Source organism: Cebus imitator, unplaced genomic scaffold, assembly GCF_001604975.1.
Source record: "Cebus imitator isolate Cc_AM_T3 unplaced genomic scaffold, Cebus_imitator-1.0 Scaffold655, whole genome shotgun sequence".
NCBI lineage: Eukaryota > Metazoa > Chordata > Mammalia > Primates > Cebidae > Cebus > Cebus imitator.
The window spans coordinates 759,678-780,973 of NW_016107970.1; the positions used below are offsets into that span (position 1 = coordinate 759,678).

The 21,296-nt window shown below is 48.2% G+C and overlaps 1 protein-coding gene across 3 annotated transcripts in view; it reads left to right on the top strand.

Annotated features, from left to right (window-relative positions):
* Positions 1-21,067, top strand: part of ATOH8 (atonal bHLH transcription factor 8) — a 63,866-nt gene extending 42,799 nt beyond the window's left edge. For 2 of the 3 annotated variants that reach the window (XR_001821553.2, XM_017517995.2), the window contains one exon: positions 4,674-5,270. Coding sequence is in view for 1 of the 3 variants with exons in the window: in XM_017517995.2 (XP_017373484.1) it covers positions 4,674-4,676 (3 nt within the window). In the remaining 2 variants the exon portion in view is untranslated. Of the gene's footprint in view, positions 1-4,673; positions 5,271-21,006 lie in introns of those variants that run through there. The other variant, XR_005198235.1, reaches the window with a different exon arrangement.
* The last annotated feature ends 229 nt before the right edge of the window (positions 21,068-21,296 follow it).

The window sequence follows — 21,296 nt, forward strand, 5'->3', positions numbered from 1 at the left end:
GCCAGCACTCTCCCGGCTCCCCCAGCTCTATCCCAGCCCATTCTGCCTCCGCTGCTTTCCTCAGTGTGTGGGTTCAGCGGCAGCAGCATCTGCGGGGCACCCTCTGGCCTGCGGGCAGTCACAGGGTGCCAAGGGCCCTGGTGCTGGTTCTTGGCCCTGCCACTCACTGGCTGCATGACCCAGGGCAAGTTGCTCCCTCCCTAAGCCGAAGTTTCTCCCTTTGTAAAAAGTGGTTGGAAGAGATGATGACTAAAGCCTCTTCTAGATACATAACTATCTCGCTGGATAACAGCTGCTCATTCAACACCAGACTGAGTTAAACATCTAAGGAATTTCTACTCGAAAGCCAACATTTAGAGCCAGCCCTACCCCACTGGGCGTCATCCACGACAGGCAGGCAGAGGCACTGCATTCCCCCTGCTTTCTCCCTCAGCACTGGCCTCAGCTGGCCTGTCCTTGCCCAGGTCCTCCGGGCCCCTCCCAGGGCTGTGACTTCCTCTGGCCAGGTCCTCAGGCAGGGCTCGTTTCCTCCCCGGCCTGAGCACCTTCCCGAGGAGCCAGCTCCTGTCCCTGCTGCCCAGTGCTTCCTCAGAGGCAGGGCCTTGGCAAGTGCTGCCTTGCTGCTGATGAGACTTAATTAACGCAGGGATCTGTTTTCCTCCTGGCCCTGGGAGAGAGGCGCCCGCCTCCGAGCTCAAGGACACAGGGTCCCTCATTGTTCTTCGGAGAAACGCAGCTGCCCCTCCGCAGCTGCTGCCCCGGGCCTGTCAGCTGCTGCCCCTGTTCTCAGAGGGCCTTCCCACTCTCCTCCCTGAGGGGCTTATTCAAGTGCCCATCAGCAGTGATCCTCGTCCTTCCCCCGAGCTGGTTTCTTCAGGGTGTCCATGGTGCTGACTCTCGGCTCACTGCAACCTCTGTCTCCCCGGTTCAAGTGATTCTCCTGCCTCAGCCTCCAAGTAGCTGGGATTAAAGTGTGCACCACCATGCCTGGCTAATTTTTTTTTTTTCTTTTTTTGAGACGCAGTTTTGCTCTGTTGCCCAGGCTAGAGGGCAGTGGTGCGAATTCAGCTCACTGCAACCTCCACCTCCTGTGTTCAAGCGATTCTCCTGCCTCAGCCTCTGGAGTAGCTGGGACTACAGAGGGCGAGCCTTTGACCTCATTGGACTGGACCTATCAGGTATCAGAGGCAGCCCTTCCCCCTGCTGAGATGCTGTCTTCACTGGCTCTGCGGCTCCGTCTCCCTGGTTTGGCTCCTGCTTCTCTGACGGCTCCTTCCAGGCCCCTTTTGCCTGTTGTCACACTTTGGGGCTCAGTCCTCGGCACTCCCTACTCGCTCAGGGCCATACCCTACATAGGCTGCTGACTTCCAATTCCTGCCTGTATCCCAGAGATGTATAGGAATAGATTGTGCTCTATCTTTTACAATAGGCATTCCTATCTGTATCCCCCAGAGTGAAGCTGAGTCCTTGGCTTCAAGACCCTGCACCACCTGTCCTGACAGCTCCCTGGCCTCACCTCCACAGCTGTCCTCTGTGAAGTTCTTTGACACACCAAACCCAGCCACCCTTGCATTGGCTGTTCCCTCTTCCTGGAATGCTCTTCCCCCAGTATCCACTTGGCTGGTTCCCTCACCATCTTCAGTTCTCTGATCTAACACCACCTTCTTAGCTAGGACTTCCATGATGGCTCTATTTTATTTATTTATTTATTGTTTTGAGAAGGAATCGCACTCTGCTGCTCAGGGTGGACTGCAATGGCACGATCTCGGATCACTGCAACCTCGCCTCCCAGGTTCAAGTGATTCTCCTGCCTCAGCCTCTGAGTAGCTTGGATTACAGGTGTGCACCACCATGCCTGGCTAATTTGTATACATATGTATTTTTGAGACAGAGTTTTGCTCTGTTGCCCAGGCTGGAATGCAGTGGTGCAATCTCAGCTCACTGCAACCTCCGCCTCCTGGGTTCAAGCTATTCTCCTGCCTCAGCTTCCGGAGTAGCTGAGATTACAGGTGCATACCACCACGCCCAGCTAATTTTTTTGTATTTTTATATTTCACCGTATTAGCCAGGATGGTCTCCATCTCTTGACCTTGTAATCCACCCACCTTGGCCTCCCAAAGTGCTGGGATTACAGGCATGAGCCACCGTGCCCGGCCAATTTTTGTATTTTTAGTAAGACGGGGTTTCACCATGTTGGCCAGGCTGGTCTTGAACTCCTGACCTCAAGTGATCCACTCACCTTGGCTTTCCAAAGTGCTGGGATTACAAGTGTGAGCCACCACGCCCAGCCAATGGCTCTACTTTAAATTGCAACTCCACCCTACTTCTCCTAGCACTGTCTTTCTCTCTCCTCTGCTTTATTTTCTCCATATTACTCATCACCCAATGCCACCCAATGCTATGTCAGTTTGAAAACACTATCACCTCCCTCTAGACCACAAAGTTCCTGGGAACGGGGGTTTCTGTTTCGCTGACTATCCCCAGTGTCTAAACAGTGCCCCCTTGGGGCTTGTGGGAACTGGGAATGCCGTCCTTAGCCCACAGTAGCTGATTAACAAGTATTTGTTGTACAGATGGATAAGAGCTTCATTAAATAAACTTGTACATGTATCTTTATGTCCTGGTGTTTGACTTTTGTACACTAGATCCTGGAAGTGGGGCTATTCTGTCCAGTGTATGTATATTTTTAATTTTAATAAACTACTCCAGATAGCTGTCCCAAGAGGCTGTAGCAATTTGTGCCCATTTCCCTGCCTCTGCTGGATGTTATCACACTTGAGTTCTTGCCAGTCTTCTGGGGAAGCGGGGAAGGCATCTCATTGTTTTAATTTTCATTTTCCTGCCTAATAGAGAAGAACATTTTTCATGTTTATTGACCACGTGAATTTCTGTTTCTGTGAATTGTCTTGTTCATTATAGCCTTTGCCCATTTTTGTTTTTACAGGGGAGGTGGGTAGAAGAAGACTGACTTTTTCTAACACGTGTGTAGGAAGGAATCTGTTTTTTCTTTTTTTTTTTTTAATTATTTCAGGTAATTCTGATACTTATGGCCATTCCCAGTGCTATCACTCTGGTATGAAGACCCTCCTGGTCGCACTGCCTGGCAGGCTCTGGGGTCCTCTATGGGTTTTAGAATGAAAGGTTTTAAGGTTTTTTTCTTGTTGGTACTCTATACTTTCTACAATGTTCTTGTGTTACTTTTAAAAAAAGCATATTAAAAACAATGACAGAAAAATTCTTGTGCTGTAATACCAAGTGGAAAAGCATATACAATTAGGATGTGATGTACTTTCTGATGAGAACGACATAAAAAGGCTCTCTGTATGCAGAAAACTCTGGCCGTGAATGGCCAGGATGAAAACATAGGATTGTGGGTAATTTTCCTTACAATGGGAGGCAGACAAGTGGGGGAAGAAGAGGCGAGGGTGAACCCCTAGCAGAAAAAGAGTGCCTGCTGGAATGGTGGCACTAGGGCTAAAATACCCTCCTTTTGTGCCTCGGCAGACATCACTAATTAATCACTTCAGCAGCTCCTACTTAGCTCCAGCTCGGCCTTAGAATCTGTCTCAGCACCGTAGTTCAGGGAGCACTGCTCACAGATCAGAGCTGGCGGGCAACATTAAACCCAGTCACCAGCCTTGCCTGAGCAGGGGGCAGCGCAGCCAACCGTGGCAGCTAACTCTCTTGCTGGGGCAGCAACAGGCTCCCTGACAGCCCATGTGGCTGTGTTGGGGCTGCAGTCCAACTGGCGGCTCCTGCCCGGCCGTGCCCTGGGGGTTGGGGGAGACACCTGGGGTCTTTTCAACCTGCACTGGCTCTCATCTCTGATACAGAGCATAGCTTCCTGGCATCTTTTTGCCTCCCAGCCCCTGGGGCTTGTTGGAACTGGGAACACTGTTCTCAGCCTGATGCTTGGCCTGTGCCTTTGCCTGGATATCCCCTCCAGCACCACACCTTGGCCACTCTCACTGTTTGGTCTGACTCTCCAGCCTCTGACCTCTGCTCTCGTGATTTCTGGCCTAACCCCTCTCCACTCACATGGTCCCAGCTGTGACTTCATGCCCTGATGCTGTGTTCACTGGCACATCCTGACTGTCTACCCAGGCCCCTGGCTCTGCCCCACCTGCCTGCCCTGTGCGTGGCATGCCTCAGAGCCAACAGGTTCACCAGCCAGACTGACTGCACAATGCAGGAATTCCTCATCCATCTTCTTGCATTAGACCAGCTTGGGGAGGAGGGGTTGATTAGAAAGAATAGGAAAAAATATTTTTATAGCTTTTTCTGTTTTTGGAGAAACAGCAAATGATACAGAAAGGTGACATAGAAACATATGGGGAAATCGCCACTAATCTAACCCCCTGGAGATAACCACGGTGACTTTGTTGGTTAATATCCTTCCGGTCACCTCTCTGCCTCCACACTCTTTGAGATACACATATGCATATTGTCATGAGTGGCATCCTGCTCCTATTCGACCTGCATTTTTCACTCAACTGTATGTTATGAGCATTTTCAAGAATGAAATGATCAAGGTCAATGATGAAAAAACACCTTTTCCACCCCTAGAAGGTAAATTATATTCCACAGGCTTCTTGTCTTTTCTTCCTAGCATGTCAGTGTTTTTGCTTCTTCTGAGGCAGAAACGTCATTCATTTCTCGTTTCTCTCTTGTAGTAATAGACCACCAATTTCTAGTTGTGTGGACAGCCACTAGAACAAAGACAATGTATCTCAGCTTCCCATGGGGCTCTGCAAGGCTGTGAGACTGAGTTCTAGCCAATGGGTGCAAGCAGAAGAGGTATGCATGCCACTGCCTGGATGTGCCCTGTGCTAGGTAGTTTTATATATGGCCATAAATTATTTGACAGTCCTTCTTCCATTAAGGTAGAGGCTTAATTCCCATCCTTTAAGCCTAGCCTATACTTTGTGACTTGCTTCTAATACACAGAATGTGGTAGAAGTGACGAACACCTGAGGTTGAGCTGAAGAGGCAGTTGGCTTCCTTCTTACTTTCTGTCTCTTGTATTATCCACTCTGGAAAAAGCCAGCTGCCATGTCATGAGGCCAAGGTGGCAGCCCTGTGGAAAGACCCATGTGGCAAAGAACTGAGGCTTCCTACCAACAGTCACATGAGAAAGTGATTTTGAAAGCAAGTCCTTAACCCCTGAACCAGCCTTCAGGTGACTGTGGTGCTGGATGACATCTTGACTATAACCTTTGAATTCCTGACCTACAGAAACTGAGATAATAAACATTTATTGTTTTAAATAACCAAGTTTTGGGGTAATTGTTTTGCAACAATAGACAACTGATACATGCCCTTAAAAGGATGGATGGGTCTTCCCTTCCCCTTTACCCTCTCTCTGGATGGAAGGTGGATGTGCAGCGTGCCATCTGGGATCTTGTAGATAAGGGCAACATGCTAGGGATGGAGGAGCAACAATATAGAGGGGGTCTGGGCCGTTGATGGCTTCATAGGACAGGGTTAGCATAAGACTTCTATGTGAGAGGAACATGAACATCTATATTAATTAAGCCAGAGCTTCCTAACCAATGTTGGGCTTTCCTGGGATGCTGTAAATGGGTTGCAGGTGTATGAAGCTACTGATCCCCTCTGTCTCAGGACCACTTGCTTCTGCTCGTAAGCAGCTTTATAGACTGAATGTTTGTGCCTCTCCAACATTCATATGTTGAAACCTAATCCCCAATGTGATGATATTAGGAGGTGATTAGGTCATGAGGGTGGAACTTTTATGAATAGGATTAGTGCCCTTATAAGGGGCTAGTGAGATCAGAGATTTTTCCCTTTCTGCCATATGAGGACACAGCAAAAAGGCACCATCCATGAACTAAGAGCAGGCCTTCACCAGACACTACTCTACAAGTGCCTTGATCTTGGACTTCCCAGTCTCCTGAACTGTGAGAAATAAATTTCTGTGTATAAGCTATCCAGTGTATGGTATTTTGTTTTAGCAGTCTGAAAGAACTAAGACACAGCCTTATTCTTTTACCCCCATGAGCTACACAATTGTTACAATTTTCTCTGTGTGCTGTGATGGAAATAACATTTGGGAAGCCTTGGGTCTCTGTTATAACAGCCAAATTTTATCTCAATGAATACACTCTCCAAAGTGAGATGTGGCTTAGTACTTTAACATATGCTGCTCTCCTTAATCAGACTATGGGACGCTTATGCTCTGAGGGGTATATCGGGTCTTGGTAGGTGAAGTGGCAGGTACTACAAGTGGTCGAGCTTTCTCTAGATCCCAGAGATTCCAGGTGCTGATGATCACTCACCTTGCCTGTGCAGATACTGACAGGTACAACAGGAGCAAACCCTCCTCCCGGCCTTGGGGAACTGCTCACAGTTCGCCTCTGACTCTGGCTTTCTTCCCCCTGAGCTGTGTCTGCATTCCAATCTCCCCTCTCTTCTCAGGCTCTGACCACTCAGGAGCAGAGGTTGCAACAATGTCCACCTCATCAGAGCTGAGCTTAATAACATCATTTCTCCCTGAGGATGGTCATGGCTCACATACCCAAATCAAACCAAGCCTCCTGAGGACAGAATTCTATTAGGAGGGACAGGACTGGGGCTTTCCTGATGTCACCCATTCAGAAGAGCAAAATCTCTATTTTAATACCTAGGTGTTAAGCACGGAATGTTTGTGTCCTGCCTAATTCATATGTTGACATTCTAACCCCGATGCGTTGGTACTCAGAGGTGGGGCTGTTCAGAGGTCATGAGGTCATGAGGGTGAGCCCTCATGAATGGGATTAGTGCCCTTATCATAGGTGTCTCTGGGACCTCTCACACCCTCTTCCACTGTGTGGGCACGCCACTCAAGAAGATGGTATCCTGTAACCCAGAAGAGGTCTCAGCAGGACATGATTGTGACAGTACCCTGAGCTCAGCCTTCCAGACTCCAGAACTTCGAGAAATACATTTCTGTTGTTTAGAAGCCACACAGCCTATGGCCCGGTGTCATAGCAGCGCAAACCGACTGAGATGGTGAGGTTCACCCAACCCAGGCATCCACTGGATGTGTCCTGCTCTCTGCTTAAACTCACAGCTATATGAAATCAACAAAAGGATCCATTTGAGCATGGGTGACATCACACTATAACATGAGAAGCATACACATTTTATGATATTACTTATGCAGACTTAGATCTATATGACCAGAAAGATTCCACAGTGGTGGCCAGGAGTGGTGGCTCACGCCTGTAATCCCAGCACTTTGGGAGGTCAAGGCAGGCAGATCACTTGAGGTCAGGAGTTCGAGATCAGCCTGGGCAAGCTGGTAAAACCCCGTCTCTACTAAAAATACAAAAATTAGCCAGGCATGGTGGTGCATGTCTGTACTCCCAGCTACTTGCGAGGGCTGAGGCAGGAGAATCGCTTGAAACCTGGAAGGCAGTGGTTGCAATGAGCTGAGATTGTACCGCTGCACTCTAGCCTGGGTGACACAGAGAGACTCCATCTCAAAAAAACAAAACAAAACAAAAGATTCCACAGTGGCTTCTAGTCTCACTGCCCAGTGGCTCCTCATTAATAACTGATGGGAACCCCAAACAGCGTGGCCAGTAGCCTGCGTCAGCTCAGACCTGGTGGGTCCCTCTCCTCACAGGCCCTGCTGCTCCCTTCAGCTCTCCACATCACTCCATGACCACAACTGCTGGTCTTGAAATTCAGTGGTTTTTCTTTTATGTGTTTTTTTTTTTGTTTGTTTGTTTGTTTGTTTGTTTAATTTCAGGGCTCTTATTTCCAAACTAGTTCAGTGTCTGCTAAGGTGATTGTTCAAATTTTGCTTTGAGCATGAATTTGGGGGATTGTTTTCTTCTCATTTTGGAGGGGACAATTTTTTATTGTGGTAAAATATACACAACAAAATTTAACATTTTAAGCCTTTTTGAGTTTAGAATTTGGTGGCATGAAGTACTTTCACAATGTTGTAAAACCATCACTGCTGTCCATCTCCAGAACTTTTCATCATCCTAAATTGAAATTCAGAAGGCATCAAACAATAATTCCCCACTTACTTCTGTAACCCTGGCAACTCTGTTCCACTTCTGCTGTCTATGACTTTGCCTGTTCTAGACATCCCACCTAAGTGGAATCATGCAATCTTTGTCTTTCTATGACTGGAGAAATATAGTCACACTCTGTGTGTTATGCATGGAATGTTTGTGTCCCACCTAGCACTTAGCATACTGTCTTCAAGGCTTACCCATGCTGTAGCATGGGTCAGAGTTTTCTTCTTTTTAATGGCTGAGCTCATAAGTTTTTGTTTGTTTGTTTGTTTTTGGAGAATCGCTTGAAGCTCGCTCTGTCACCCAGGCTGGAGTGCAGTGGCATGTTCTTGGCTCACTGCAACCTCTGCCTCCCAGGTTCAAGTGATTCTCCTGCCTCAGCCTACCTAGTAGCTGGGATTACAGGCACACACCACCATGCCCGGCTGAGTTTTTGTATTTTTAGTAGAGACAGGGTTTCACTGTGTTACCCAGGCTGGTCTTGAACTCCTGAGCTCAGGCAATCCGCCTGCCTCGGCCTCCCGAAGTGCCAGGATTACAGGTGTGAGCCACCACGCCCGGCCACGTAAGTTTTTAATCCATGGATTTCACTGAAGTTTGATGTTTTCAATACATTCTGCAAAATTCCTGCAGACACTTGTTAAACATGGAGTTTACTTCTCTTTTTCCTGCATCATTGTTCTCTTCATTCTCTACACAGTGACTGTGTGACATCTGGTAGTGTCTGAGCAGGTGTTTCATTCATTCTCTCTGATGGGAGGAGGTCCCCCCCAGGCTGGAGGTCTATGTTGGCAGCAGGTGCCCCATGGAGTGGCACCGGTGGTGACACTGACAGATGCCCGTCTGATGACAGCTCTGGAACACTGCCTGTTACTCTACTCTTATATTCTCGAAGCCTCATCAATATCATGCTTCGGTATTTTTCAGTGTGGCTGCACATTTCTTACTTCATTTAATCCAAACGCCCTGATGGGGGCTATGTGTCAGTAACCCTTTTAAATCTGAGGAAACTGAAGCCCAGGGAGGTGATGGCTCTTGCTGCCCCAGGAAGTCAGTGGCAAGTGGGGGCTGATGACCAGGGCACCCAAGTCCAGGACTGTTTTCTGTTACCCCTCAGAGAGTCTTGAAGGTGGCGGAGGCTTTAGGCTCTCTCTTTTTGCGTTGGCCTTCCTGCTCCTACCTTGATGGGCAAGGATGGAGTTCTAGGTGCTGGAGAAGGTAGAGAGATGGTGGGGAATGAGCACCAACCTTTCAATTTCCCAGCTTGTGCAAACCTGGTTTCTTTTGAGCTATCTTCAGGGCTGAGTCGGGCACTCTCAAAAGGAAAGGGTGGGAAGGTGGCAAGAGGGGCTGTGGCCACCTCCTGGGGACTGGGGCTAAAGCGAGGGGGTTGGAGCCTTCCCCTCCCCCTGCAGGAGGATACCACGAACTACAGCCATTTAGAATAAATGATTCAAGCACATGGTTTAAAAATTATGAAATAAAGGAAATGCGATGAAAAAATTTCTTCACTCTTGTCACCAGCAACCATTTCCTTCCTTAGAGGCAGCAAACATTTTCTACTCTTGCATATGTTTCCTGAGGACTGTCATGTATGCATATACACATAAGTACATACATATTTGTATAGATATATGTGTGTATATATTCTTGCTTTGCTTTTTCCCCACAGATAGTAGCATATTATACATACTGCCCTGTGCTTTGTTCTTCCATCACCTTCATTTATGTATAATAATAATAGCACTGAACATTTATTAAGTGCCTACTATATTCTGGGGTCCGTGTACTGTTCTAAGAACTTGATATGGGTTAGTCGTCTTAATACATTTGATCCTCACAACAGCCCCATGAGGTAGCATCATTCTTTTCAATCCTATACATAGTAAAAAAAAAGTGCAAGTTAAAACAACACTAAGATATTATTTTTCATCCATCATGCTGTTGAGGATCAAAAAGTTTGCTAATACACGGTGTGGAAGAGGGCGTGGAGACATTGATACTCCATAGATTTTTGGTAAGCAATTCAGCAAAACCTATTACCATTATGAAAGCACAAAACTTTGATTCAGCAATTCCACTTCTAGGAATTTTTCCTGCATATACACTTCACAGATGCTGAATGAGATGGGCACCAATTATTCATCCCCCATTGCATAATAGCAAAAGACTGAAAATAGTTAAACATGCATCAATAGGGACTGGCTACATGTGATATATTACCAACCATTTATTGAAATATTAGGCTGTGAGGTTTTTTTTTTTTTTTTTTGATGGAGTTGCCTGGGCTGGAGTGCAATGGTGCAATCTTGGCTCACTGCAACTTCTGCCTCCCGGATTCAAGCGATTCTCCTGTCTCACCTCCTGAGTAGCTGGGATTACCACACCCAGCTAATTTTTTTGTTTTTTTAGTAGAGACAGGATTTCACCATGTTGGCCAGGCTGGTCTCAAACTCCTGACCTTGTGATCCACCCACCTCGACCTCCCAAGGTGCTGGGATTACAGGTGTGAGCCACTGCACCTGGCCTAGGCTGTGAGTTTTTAAAAAATGAGTAAATTATTGAGGCACAGAAGTAGTATTAGTCTGTTCTCATGCTCCTAATAAGGACATACTAGAGACTGGGTAAATTATTTTTATTTTTATTTTTATTTTTTAAATCATTCCTTCTTTTTCTAAGGTAGTTTGTTAAGAGACTGGGTAATTTATAAAGAAAAAGGTTTAGTGGACTCACAGTTTCACATGGCTAGGGAGGCTTCACAATCATGGCAGAAGGCAAAGTAGGAACAAAGCCACATCTTACATGGAGGCAGGCAAGAGTGTGTGTAGGGGAACTGCCCTTTTATAAACCATCAGTTCTCATGAGATTTGTTCACTATCACGAGCACAGCACAGGAAAAACTAGCCCCATGATTTAATTATCTCCCACAAGACCCTCCCACGACATGTAGGAATTATGGGAGCTACAATTCAAGATGAGATTTGGGTAGGCACATAGCCAAACTATATCAGACTGGCTAAATATGACATATGATATGATATATTAGCATCCATTTATTGAAATATTAGGTACTGATTTTTTAAAAAAAATGAGTAAGTCATTCATGCCCAGAGATGGCATGGTCTCCAAGGTGGAGAAGCAGTGCAACATAATGGTTCAGAATCCATCTCGAGCCCGGCCTCCTAAGTTTTAATTCTGGCTCTGCTGCTTTTCAACTGCACAAAACTGGACTGTTACTCTACCTTTCTGCACGTCTGGTTTTCTCATCTGAGAAATGGGGCTTGTAATAATAACACCTTGTAATACCTCCAGCTAACCCTCAGACAAGGAAGAAACAAATGATCATGGTCATCAGCCACTGGGGTTTTTAAAAAAACAGTTTTTACACAGCAAGAATGCTGTCATAACTAACTGATACAAGTGCATAGTAGTTGTTCAATAATTAATGCCTAATAGGAAACTGAGCAAGCCCTTTCTTTACAGTGGGGAGCTTCACAGGTTACCTGAAGAGCAACCCCATGTAGAGTCCAAAGAGGAAGCTCAAGGTTAATATTCAACACACAACCAAGGCACCTTTCATGTATTCAGCAGGCTGTTTTTTTGTTTTGTTTTGCTCTGTTTTTTTCGTTTTTTTTTTTTTTTTTTGGGGTATTGGCTGTGCTAGAAGCTGACACACATACAAATAGAGTGAGAACTGACCCCTGTCCTCAGAGTGCACGATCTCTGGAAGGAAAAGATTTATAAACAATTAATGATAAGTATTGTGCCGCTTGCTGTACCAAAGGTATGCAGAAAGTGTGCAAAGGAGGGAGCAAGCATTTCAGCCCATGGTGGAAGCCGAGTGAAGGAGGCGAAGTCATGACGGGGGTGGTGCCTGGTGAGGGGTAAAGGGACAGAGAGCTGCAAATGTACAGGGAGGTCTCATGCACCCTTCACCCAGACTCTCCCAATGTCTTTCTAGGTTACCATAGGACCATATCAAAACCAGGAAACTTGGTACAGCCCTTAGAATGGTTCCAGATTTCACCAGATATACATGCACTTTTATATGTGTGTCAGGGCCCCTGTGTCAGCGCAGCTCAGAAGGGTCAGCAGGAACTCAGTGATGGTGCTTGTGTCCCACTCTGCTTAGCACTGACCACTGCCTCCACCTAGGGCCTGGCTCTATTTAGGAGGGCCCCCTGGGATGGACAGGGATGAACTGGGACCCACTGAGGCAGAGGCCTGGAATGGGAGTGGGGAAATGCAGTGGGCTTCACGGGGTCAGGTCCAGAAGGCAGAATGTCGGAATTTGTGCCACGTGCCAGGAGTTCCTATGGCAGAAGAAATGCCATCTTGCTGGGGGAGCTGGCTCACACATGTAATCCCAGCACTTTGGGAGGCTGAGGCAGGTGGATTGCACCTATGAATCTGTAATGACTACACAATGAGACCAAAAGAATTCTGGCTGAGCACAGTGGCTCACACCTGTAATCCCAGCACTTTGGGAGGCGGAGGCAGGTGGATCACTTGAGCTCAGGAGTTCGAGACCAGCCTGAGCAACATAGTGAGACTCCTTCTCTACCAAAAAATACAAAAATTAGCTGAACATAGTGGTGTGTGCCCATCCCAGCTCCTCAGGAGGCTGAAGTGGGAGGACTGCTTGAGCACAGGAACTTGAGGCTGCAGTGAGCCATAATTGTGCCGCTGCACTCTAGCCTGGGCAACAGACTGAGACTGTGTCTCAGCCATCCATTAAAAAAAATGTGCTTTGGGGGTCATAGCATTCATATATTTGAAGCCCTAAACTACTCTTAGTCCTCTGACATGTCCCCGATGGGCTGAGGGGCCAGCAGATCCCATCCTCCAGAGTGTCATTGCCTGGAATGCATGAAGAACCACCTGAGTCACTGCCACTGCCATTTCTCTGCCTCAGTCACTTTTATGGTTTTCACTGGTCCACAGCTTTTTATCAGAAACGCTTGGGGCCAGGAAGTTGCGCATTTTTTTTTTTTTTTTTTTGAGACAGAGTTTCACTCTTGTTACCCATGCTGGAGTGCAATGGCGCGATCTCGGCTCACCGCAACCTCCGCCTCCTGGGTTCAGGCAATTCTCCTGCCTCAGCCTCCTGAGTAGCTGGGATTACAGGCACACGCCACCATGCCCAGCTAATTTTTTGTAGTTTTAGTAGAGACGGGGTTTCACCATGTTGACCAGGATGGTCTCGATCTCTTGACCTCGTGATCCACCCGCCTCGGCCTCCCAAAGTGCTGGGATTACAGGCGTGAGCATTTTTTTTAAGGTGGGTTAGAAAAGTTGTATCAGGTTATAGTGTTTATTATGTAACTCCTCCTCCCCGAAAAGGATATGAGGCAGACCCTGTCATCAAACACATTCATATTAATGTAATTAATATTCACAAATGTAAGGTATAAATACTCCCAGGGAGTGAGATAAAGACAAACTAAATTCCTCTCGTGTCACTTCAAGTCACCAAATGAGTTCTGTTCAGGTCAGATGTAGCCCTAGACATTACACACGTGCTCTCACACACATACGTGGCTGGTTTTCCGAGCGTTTGGATCTGGGAATTGCAGAGCAGAGCTGTGGAGCATGGCTGAGTGTGCCTACCGTGACTCCTCAGGTGCCAGGCCCGGGCCCTGTCTGACCCATGGGTTGTGTGGACAAGAGGCCACTGTGCTCAGGGTGCCAGGGACTCCAGACTCCTGGGAGTGAGGGACTCAGAGCTTTCCCAGCTGTCACCCTCACACCCGGCTACTTGCCCCTAGAACTGCTGTGCTCTGAAACCCGCTCCCCCCCTTACTGGCTGGTTGTGGGTGTCATGATGTCACAGCACCTGGAGAAGAACCTCCCACCCCCAGCAACTTTTGTCCCCTCCAGAGAGCACAAGCAGCTTATTTGCAGCCCAGGTGGCTCCCTATCTTCTTAGACTCCAAGGTGCTGGGAGTGACAGGGGCCAGAGATGGAGCCCAAGCCCGCCCTGTTTTACAAATGAGGGAGCCGAGACACAGAGAGGGTGAGTACCTAGACTCAGGCAGCAGGTCAGTCTGGGCACTGGACTGGGTGATTTCTGGGAGGGAGAGGAGTGCTGGGGGCATGTTTAAAACTCAGGGACTAGAAGAGCCTCTCAGCCTCAGAGAAGACATCTGGAGCAGCCGCCCAGCCACAGGGAGCTCCCCCGAGTCCCCACCCCAATGAAGTGGGAGAAGTTCCCAGGCGCAGCGGGAGGAAGGGGGTCATGCAATCCGCCCTCGCCTGCCTCCCGCCGCGAGTGTACCCCGGGACTTCAGGTTTGCTCAGCGGCCGCGGGGCTAGCCCCAGCGGCTGGAAGGCGGCCGGCTGGGCCTGGACGTGGGTGTGGACGCCCCGGCCTCCCCCCGCCCCCGCAGACGTCCCGCACCCCCAGAGCAGGCGCCCCTCGCCTCTCCCCCCAGCAGGCGCCCTGGTCCCTGTGTGGGCTGCTTTGACTCAGCGCCGGGAGCCGAGCTTAGGCAAACCACGCCGCACTGGACGCCATTCAAGCTTTTACAGGCCCTCAAATTGGGGCTGGAGCCGGAGAGGAAATACTAAAATCCTGTGTACACAACTTCTGTCTGGGCGCGCCGGGGCTCCGGGAGAATCAGGCGCGGCAAGGGACACATTTGGACTGTTTAAGGGCTCCTTTCCCCTGCTGTGCTTTTAACAGGCATCACGATGTGTCGCCTAAAACCAAGACTCCTGGGTCTGGGCGCCAGGAGGGTCTGCGGAGAGGGTGAGCTGGGAAGCGGCGGGAAGAACAGAGCTTTTCTCCTGCCCCACGTGCCAGGCACACATGCGCCCAAAGCTGGGTTCAGAAATCCCTGTGGTCCCTAAACCACACAGTCTGCATGGCCCAGGCCCCTTCCCTTGCAAAAAGACACAGCTGTCGGATGCTGGCTCCTCAGAGCCTGGGCTTGGGAGTTAGGCAGGCCTGGGTGGGAGCCCGGCTCTCCACTTGGCAGCGGGGGGACTGTGGGCAAGGGCCTCTATTCCCTCATCTGTAAAATGGGCATGATCGTGGTAAGTTACCTCGGAGGTTAAAGACATGGTATAGATGAGGAACTAGCTCAAAGCCTGGCACATAGTAGGTGCTCCCTAAAAGGTAGCTGTTAGTACTTACATGGATTAATAGTGATAGCGCCATGTTGAGCCTGGCACATGCTAAGTGCTGCCTAAAATCAATTCATTTAATCCCCACAGCAGGCCCATGGGGTTATACTTTAACCCCGTTTTAACGGCAGAAACTAGGTCAATTGATTACCTACCCAAGGTCACAGAGCTGGCGACTGGCTGGCCAGTCAACTGAACAAATGAACAATTGAACCCACGCCATCATTTCACAGTGCAGGTGCTTTGCCACACTGAACTGTAACAGAGGAGGAGCTGGTGGCCAGAGCTGCTGGTGAACTATGTGCCCATGGCATCCTCAGCCTGGCACCAAGTCCCCACACCTGGGCCTCATCCCACTGTCCAAGTTCCAGCCCTGCCAAGTGCCCTCAAGCACTTCCCACCTTGGCCCACCAAGAGCCCAAGCTGCCCCCTCCTACCTTCGGCCCTGGCTCAGCCTTTCCCCCACCCCAAGCTCGCTGGCCGCCTGCCTGTGCATCAGGCCACTCCCTGGCCACCCCTCCAGTGAGGCTGGCTCCTTTGAGCTGCAACACTTCCACCCCCAACCAGTGCCTTTAGCCTCCCTTCTCTTTGACTTGGGCCACGCTGGTGTGTGATGTGTTTCTCTCTCTCATTCTTGTCCCTCGTCAAAACCCTACAGATCTGAGGCCAGGTATGGTGGCTCATGCCTGTAATCCCAGCACTCTGGGAGGCCGAGGTGGGTGGATCACCTGAGGTCAGGAGTTTGAGACCAGCGTGGCCAACATGGTGAAACCCTGTCTCTACTAAAAATACAAAAATTATCCAGGCATGGTGGCATGCACCTGTAGTCCCAGCCATTCAGGAGGCTGAGGCATGAGAATTGCTTCCTGGGAGGCAGAGGTTGCAGTGAGCTGAGATCGTGCCACTGCACTCCAGCCTGGGCAACAGAGCAAGACTCCATCTCAAAAAACAAAACCAAAAAACACCAAAACCCTACAGGTCTGGTCCAGTCTCTTGTGCAGAGCAGGGTCTCCCATTTGTGGAAATGAATTTTCACTGGTGGTAAATGTTGAGTGATTGGTGACATTGTCCTCACTGGTGACTTGTATGAAGGAAAAAGAGAAGCCCCAGAAAATTTGTTTAAGGAGGCAGGAGACAATGTGGGCATCCCCCTGTGTTCCTGACATCTGCTGCCAAGCAGGTGGGGGTGTGGCTCCCCTGCCCACCCCTCCCCCTGTAACCCTCTTAATTATTCTCTCATCAGGGCCTTCCAGAAGCCCGTGCTGTCTCAGGTAACAGCAGAGACCTCTCAGGCGTGTGAGCCTCTGGCTGGGCTGCCCTGTACCAGCAGCCTGCAAAGGATTTCCATTCTGGGATCAGTGGGGCTGCAGGCCTGCCCATGAGCTACATGACTCCAACCTCAGCATGGGCCATGCCAGGCCTGAGATCACATAGCAGATCTCCCACACCTCTGCTGGGCAGCAAGAGCTGCCATCCTGATTCCCCCAAACAGCCCAAACCCCCAGTGCCCACACCCAAGAGGCACAAGTGTCATGGAAATAACATGGCCCTTGGAATCCAGAGATCTGGGTGTGAGTCCTGACACTGCAGTTCCCCGAGGTCTTGGGCAAGTCGCTTAACCTTCCTTCGAGGCTCAGTTTCCCCATGGAGGTGATCGTTTATATCTTACTTTGGGATTGAGAGACAAGAGAGGTATGAGAGCGCCTGGCACTCTGTGGGAGGTGAAGCATTGGTTTAAGTGGGAGTCATAGCTGTGGGGAGCTAGGCTTGAGGGGTGACAGGATGAGCCAGTGATCTGGGGCAGCAGTAAGAAGGGAGGAATTGATGATGGAAAGGCTGGCTTCCCCTGGTCTGGCCTCTGCAGAACTTGTAGCTGAGTCTCCCCGCCCCTTAGAATGGGGGGTATTCCTGGCCCCAACCACTTCATACCTTTGATGCTTGGGGGAGGGATGCATGTACAGGTGGAGGCTGCTGGGAGTCTGGGGTGCCATCTGGGATAACCCAGACATCTGGCAGAGCTGCAGTGGTGCCATATGGGTGCAGACTGCTTTGGGGTCACACGTGAGCCACCCCAGGGGCTTCCAGAAGGGCACTGTGCCAACGCAGCTGAGGATCTACGAGTAAGGAGCCTAAGGGGACCAGAGGACTCGGGGGCATGTTATTTGTGCCTAAAAATTGGCAGACCAAGAGTCAGGGCATCTGGACTGCTCCAGTGAACAGGGGAGAATGCACACTGGCCACCACGTGCTTGTGCTGCTGGGTACGGCCCGGAGAACTGGTGGACTTCCAGCAGGAACAGCCTGCATGGTGTGGCAGTGCCCTCTGCTGGCCAGGATGGGCTGGCTTCGGCTGCTGCTTGGCACAGGAGGGTGATCCTCACACCCCAGCATGGGCAGCACCTCCACAGCCTCCACTCACGGGGACCCTCAAAGCAGCCAGGGCTCGGGAGCAGGAAGGATCCTGGCAGATGGGAAACTCATTCCCATTTTACAAATAAGAAAACATGCTAGGAGGAGTGCCGAAAGTTGCTCAGGGCCCTGTAGCTATTGAATGACGGAGCCAGACCCATCCTGAAATGCTCTTTCTTCTAGGCTAGACAGAATCATTTTATGCAAAATATAACAGGACTCAGGGTTGCTGGAAACAGTATCCTTCTTTATTTTATTAAAATCAAATTAGATCTGACTCCGCCTCTGCCTGGGCTGCAGAAAACTTCATTCTGACTTGCTTTTGGAGGTGGGAGTGGGTGCTCCTCCTCCCTAGGTCTGTGAAAGGGCCAGGGAGTCTAAGGTGATGCCAGAAAATGGGCTTGAGGGAGTAGTGTTTAAATCTTCAGGGGGTCAGGGCCACTGTGAGAGCATCATGTCCAAGCCTCAGGGGGGCTGTGCTGCCTCCTTGCCCAGATTGGCAGCCTGGGAGCTTAGACCTCATACAGCTTGGCCATGCCACCTGATGTCTTGCCCCCCACCTCCACCTCAGCAGGCACTGCTGCTCACAGCCATGGAGCTCTCTCAAATCCCAAAACTTTCCTCAAACCTCTTCCTCCCCTCCCCAACCCCCAGCCTAATCCCCTTAAATTGCTCCAGATCCTAGAAAATAAAAGCAGGAAAGGTAGGCTGAACAGGGAAGGAAACTATGTCAAGAACAAAAAGCATATGATTATCTCAGGAAAAGCTCCTGCCCCTCTAAACTCTGTGTTGGGCAGCCACACGTGCCCGTGGGAAAGTGCTGCGTCCTTGGAGTGCTTTTCATGCTGCAATGGAAAGCAACAGGACACGGCTCAGACAGTGAGTAGTTTGGTTGGATCCATTTGCAGAAACTTGGGGCAAGGGGTTGGTAATGAGGAGTGTCGCATGCCACTCCCCACCTAAAGCAGTGAAAGTAAAAAGGAGGTTATGGAAAATTGAGGAAGGAGCTCAATGCCCAGGAGCCTGGGTTGCAAAGCCAGTCCTATCTGAGAAGAATAAACTTGGGGACCCCTGTTGTCATCACAACTATAAAAAGAGCCTGGTAGGTCCAACTGTGGCCCTTTGCATTCTGCAGCAACCAGATCTCCAGTTGTCAATTTTGAATCTCTAACCAAGAGATTTGTAAATCTTTTTACTCTATTTATACATAGGGCAAAATAAAAACAGTGACCCTTCAATTTTCTCTGATTCATGAGCTATTAACACAACTTGAATACACTAAGCTCCAAAAAAAAAAAAAAAAGCACGTGTGGCTGTAAAACTGCCAGCCCAGCGTCACCAGTTACACAAGGGTGGCACCCTTGTCCTGCTGGAGATGGTGCATTGGCTGCTTCGAGAGCCCTTTTCCAACCTGGGAAACCTTGAGTTTAAGTTTAAACGTGAAGATAGTGAAATAAGGTAAGCCTTTAGAAGCAAAGCTTTCCTTTCATGTTAAGTTTGGAAGTAATCTGCATACGTTTGTTTCTTTAAAATACTCCAATAAAGAATCTAACATACTGAAGACTGACAGATTAGCCTGTTGCCTCCAGTTTTAAATATGTACTAGAATTTAGACTTGTCATGGAACCAACCTAAATGTCCATCAACTGTAGATTGGATAAAGAAAATGTAGTTTGTATATCCCATGAAATACTATGCAGCCATAAAAAAAGAATGAAATCATGTCCTTTGCAGCAACATGGATGGAGCTACAGGCCATTATCCTAAGTGAACTAACTCAGGGGCAGAAAATCAAAAACCTCATGTTCCCACTTGTAAGTAGGAGCTGACCAATGGGTACACATGGATGTAAAGATGGAGATAATAGACACTGGGGACCCCAGAAATGGGGAGGGGTCTGGATAGGAGGGGGAGAGGGGAGAAAGGTTGAAGAATTACCTATTGCATATAATGTTCAATATTTGGATGATGGGTACACTAGAAGCCCAGTCTCCACTATTATGCGTGTAATACCCATGTAACAAAAAAGTACATGTACTCCCTGAATCTAAAATTAAAACAATTTTTTAAAAGAATTTAGACTTGTGATTTAAGTTGTAAAGGGAAAAAATTCACCCCATTGTTGTGAATATTATTAGGATTTCAAAGAAAACTGATGCTTTGCTATTTTAATAACATTTTATTTCTTAGATTTACAAGAATTTGTTATTTAAAGATATTTTGCTTGTGAAAGCCATAAATTTGCTTTGTTAGGTAACTGAAATGCTTACAGAAGAAATGTAATATATTACATTTATAATGCAGTTCACAGTGTTTAAGAGAATTTAATTAATTAAATGTACAAATGATTATTAAGGGAGCTGAGTATCTTCAAGTTGAGTTAATAGCTCATTAATCAAAGAAAATTGAAGACCATTGTTTTTATTTTGCCACTTTTATAAACAGAGTAATAAGATTTGTAGTCTGAATGTAACAGCTAAGGATAACTAGGTTATTTCACTTTAATGAAAGAACATTAATTTAAAACCCAAGCAACTATAAGTGGTCCTTTCTGGACTGTCCTCAGACATTAAAGCAAAAAGCAAAACAATTCACAATGACAGACAGCAATACGAATAGCTAATGTTTGTATAGGTTTCTACGTTAAGGTCTCATTTTATCTTCCATTACAGATGAGAAGCTCTGGGAGGTTAGAAACTTGCTCAAGGCCAAGCGTCTAGGAAGTGATGCAGGTTGAACTTGAGCTTGGCTCTTTGACTCCGGAGGTTGCATTCTTAACCACAGTGTCAGAGGATGTTTGGGTCTTGGTTTCCACGGTCTGCAGCTGAGGTCCCTGGAGAAGGGCTAACACTTCCCTAACATACTCCAGTGAATGCTATCTGGTCAGCACTCCCACCTGCTCAACCTCTCTGGTGCTCAACAGAAGACGTGGGCAGATCCTGGCTGCCTAGATTTGAACCCCAAAGTACCAATGCATGTTTGTGTCCTTACAAACACAGAAAGTCTGATATCCACGTATGACCAGTTACAGATGTGAACTGTGAGAGCTATGCATCATTTTCTTCCTTGTGAAAGACATTCACCATTTTCCCTCACTGTCTATCTCCCAATCGTTTACATTTTAAAAGTTGGTGACATTTAGCATTACAATATAGTTTTTTGGTAACAGAGAGTGTCTAATTTGGTTTCTAATTTTTTGTGAAGAGGATGAGTGTGTCTTCATCTGTGTGGGTAATGGCTGTGTCCTGCTAGGCAGAAGCATGGGTTATAGTCAGTGTTGTCATATGGAAGCTTAAACATGGTGGCATGGTCACTATTTGGTGGCCTGCACTGGGTCATGTCTGTTGTCTCTCACTCACTGTCTCTGCCATCCTCTCTATTGCTGGGATTGGAAGCCTGAAAACTATATTCTGACGCTTTCTTGTCTGTCTGCCTGTTAGGTGCTGCTAATAGTGGGCAGGGAACATCTGGCAGCACTTCTCCCAAGCAGCGAGACAGCAGTGGCAGCAGCAGCAGCTGGTGAGTATGGGCCCCTGGTAATACCGTTTTCCGTTTTGCTTCCTGTGGGTAAAAATTTGTAGATAGACTTATCTTCTAACAGCAATTCTAGCACCTCTGTCGCTAAGGCTTTGTGTTGGATTCCTTCTGTTTAAAATGTTTGCCGTCATTTCCACTCTGCTGATTGGGCGCTGCCTGATACAGATCTCATTTTCTTGTTTGCTTGTTGTGC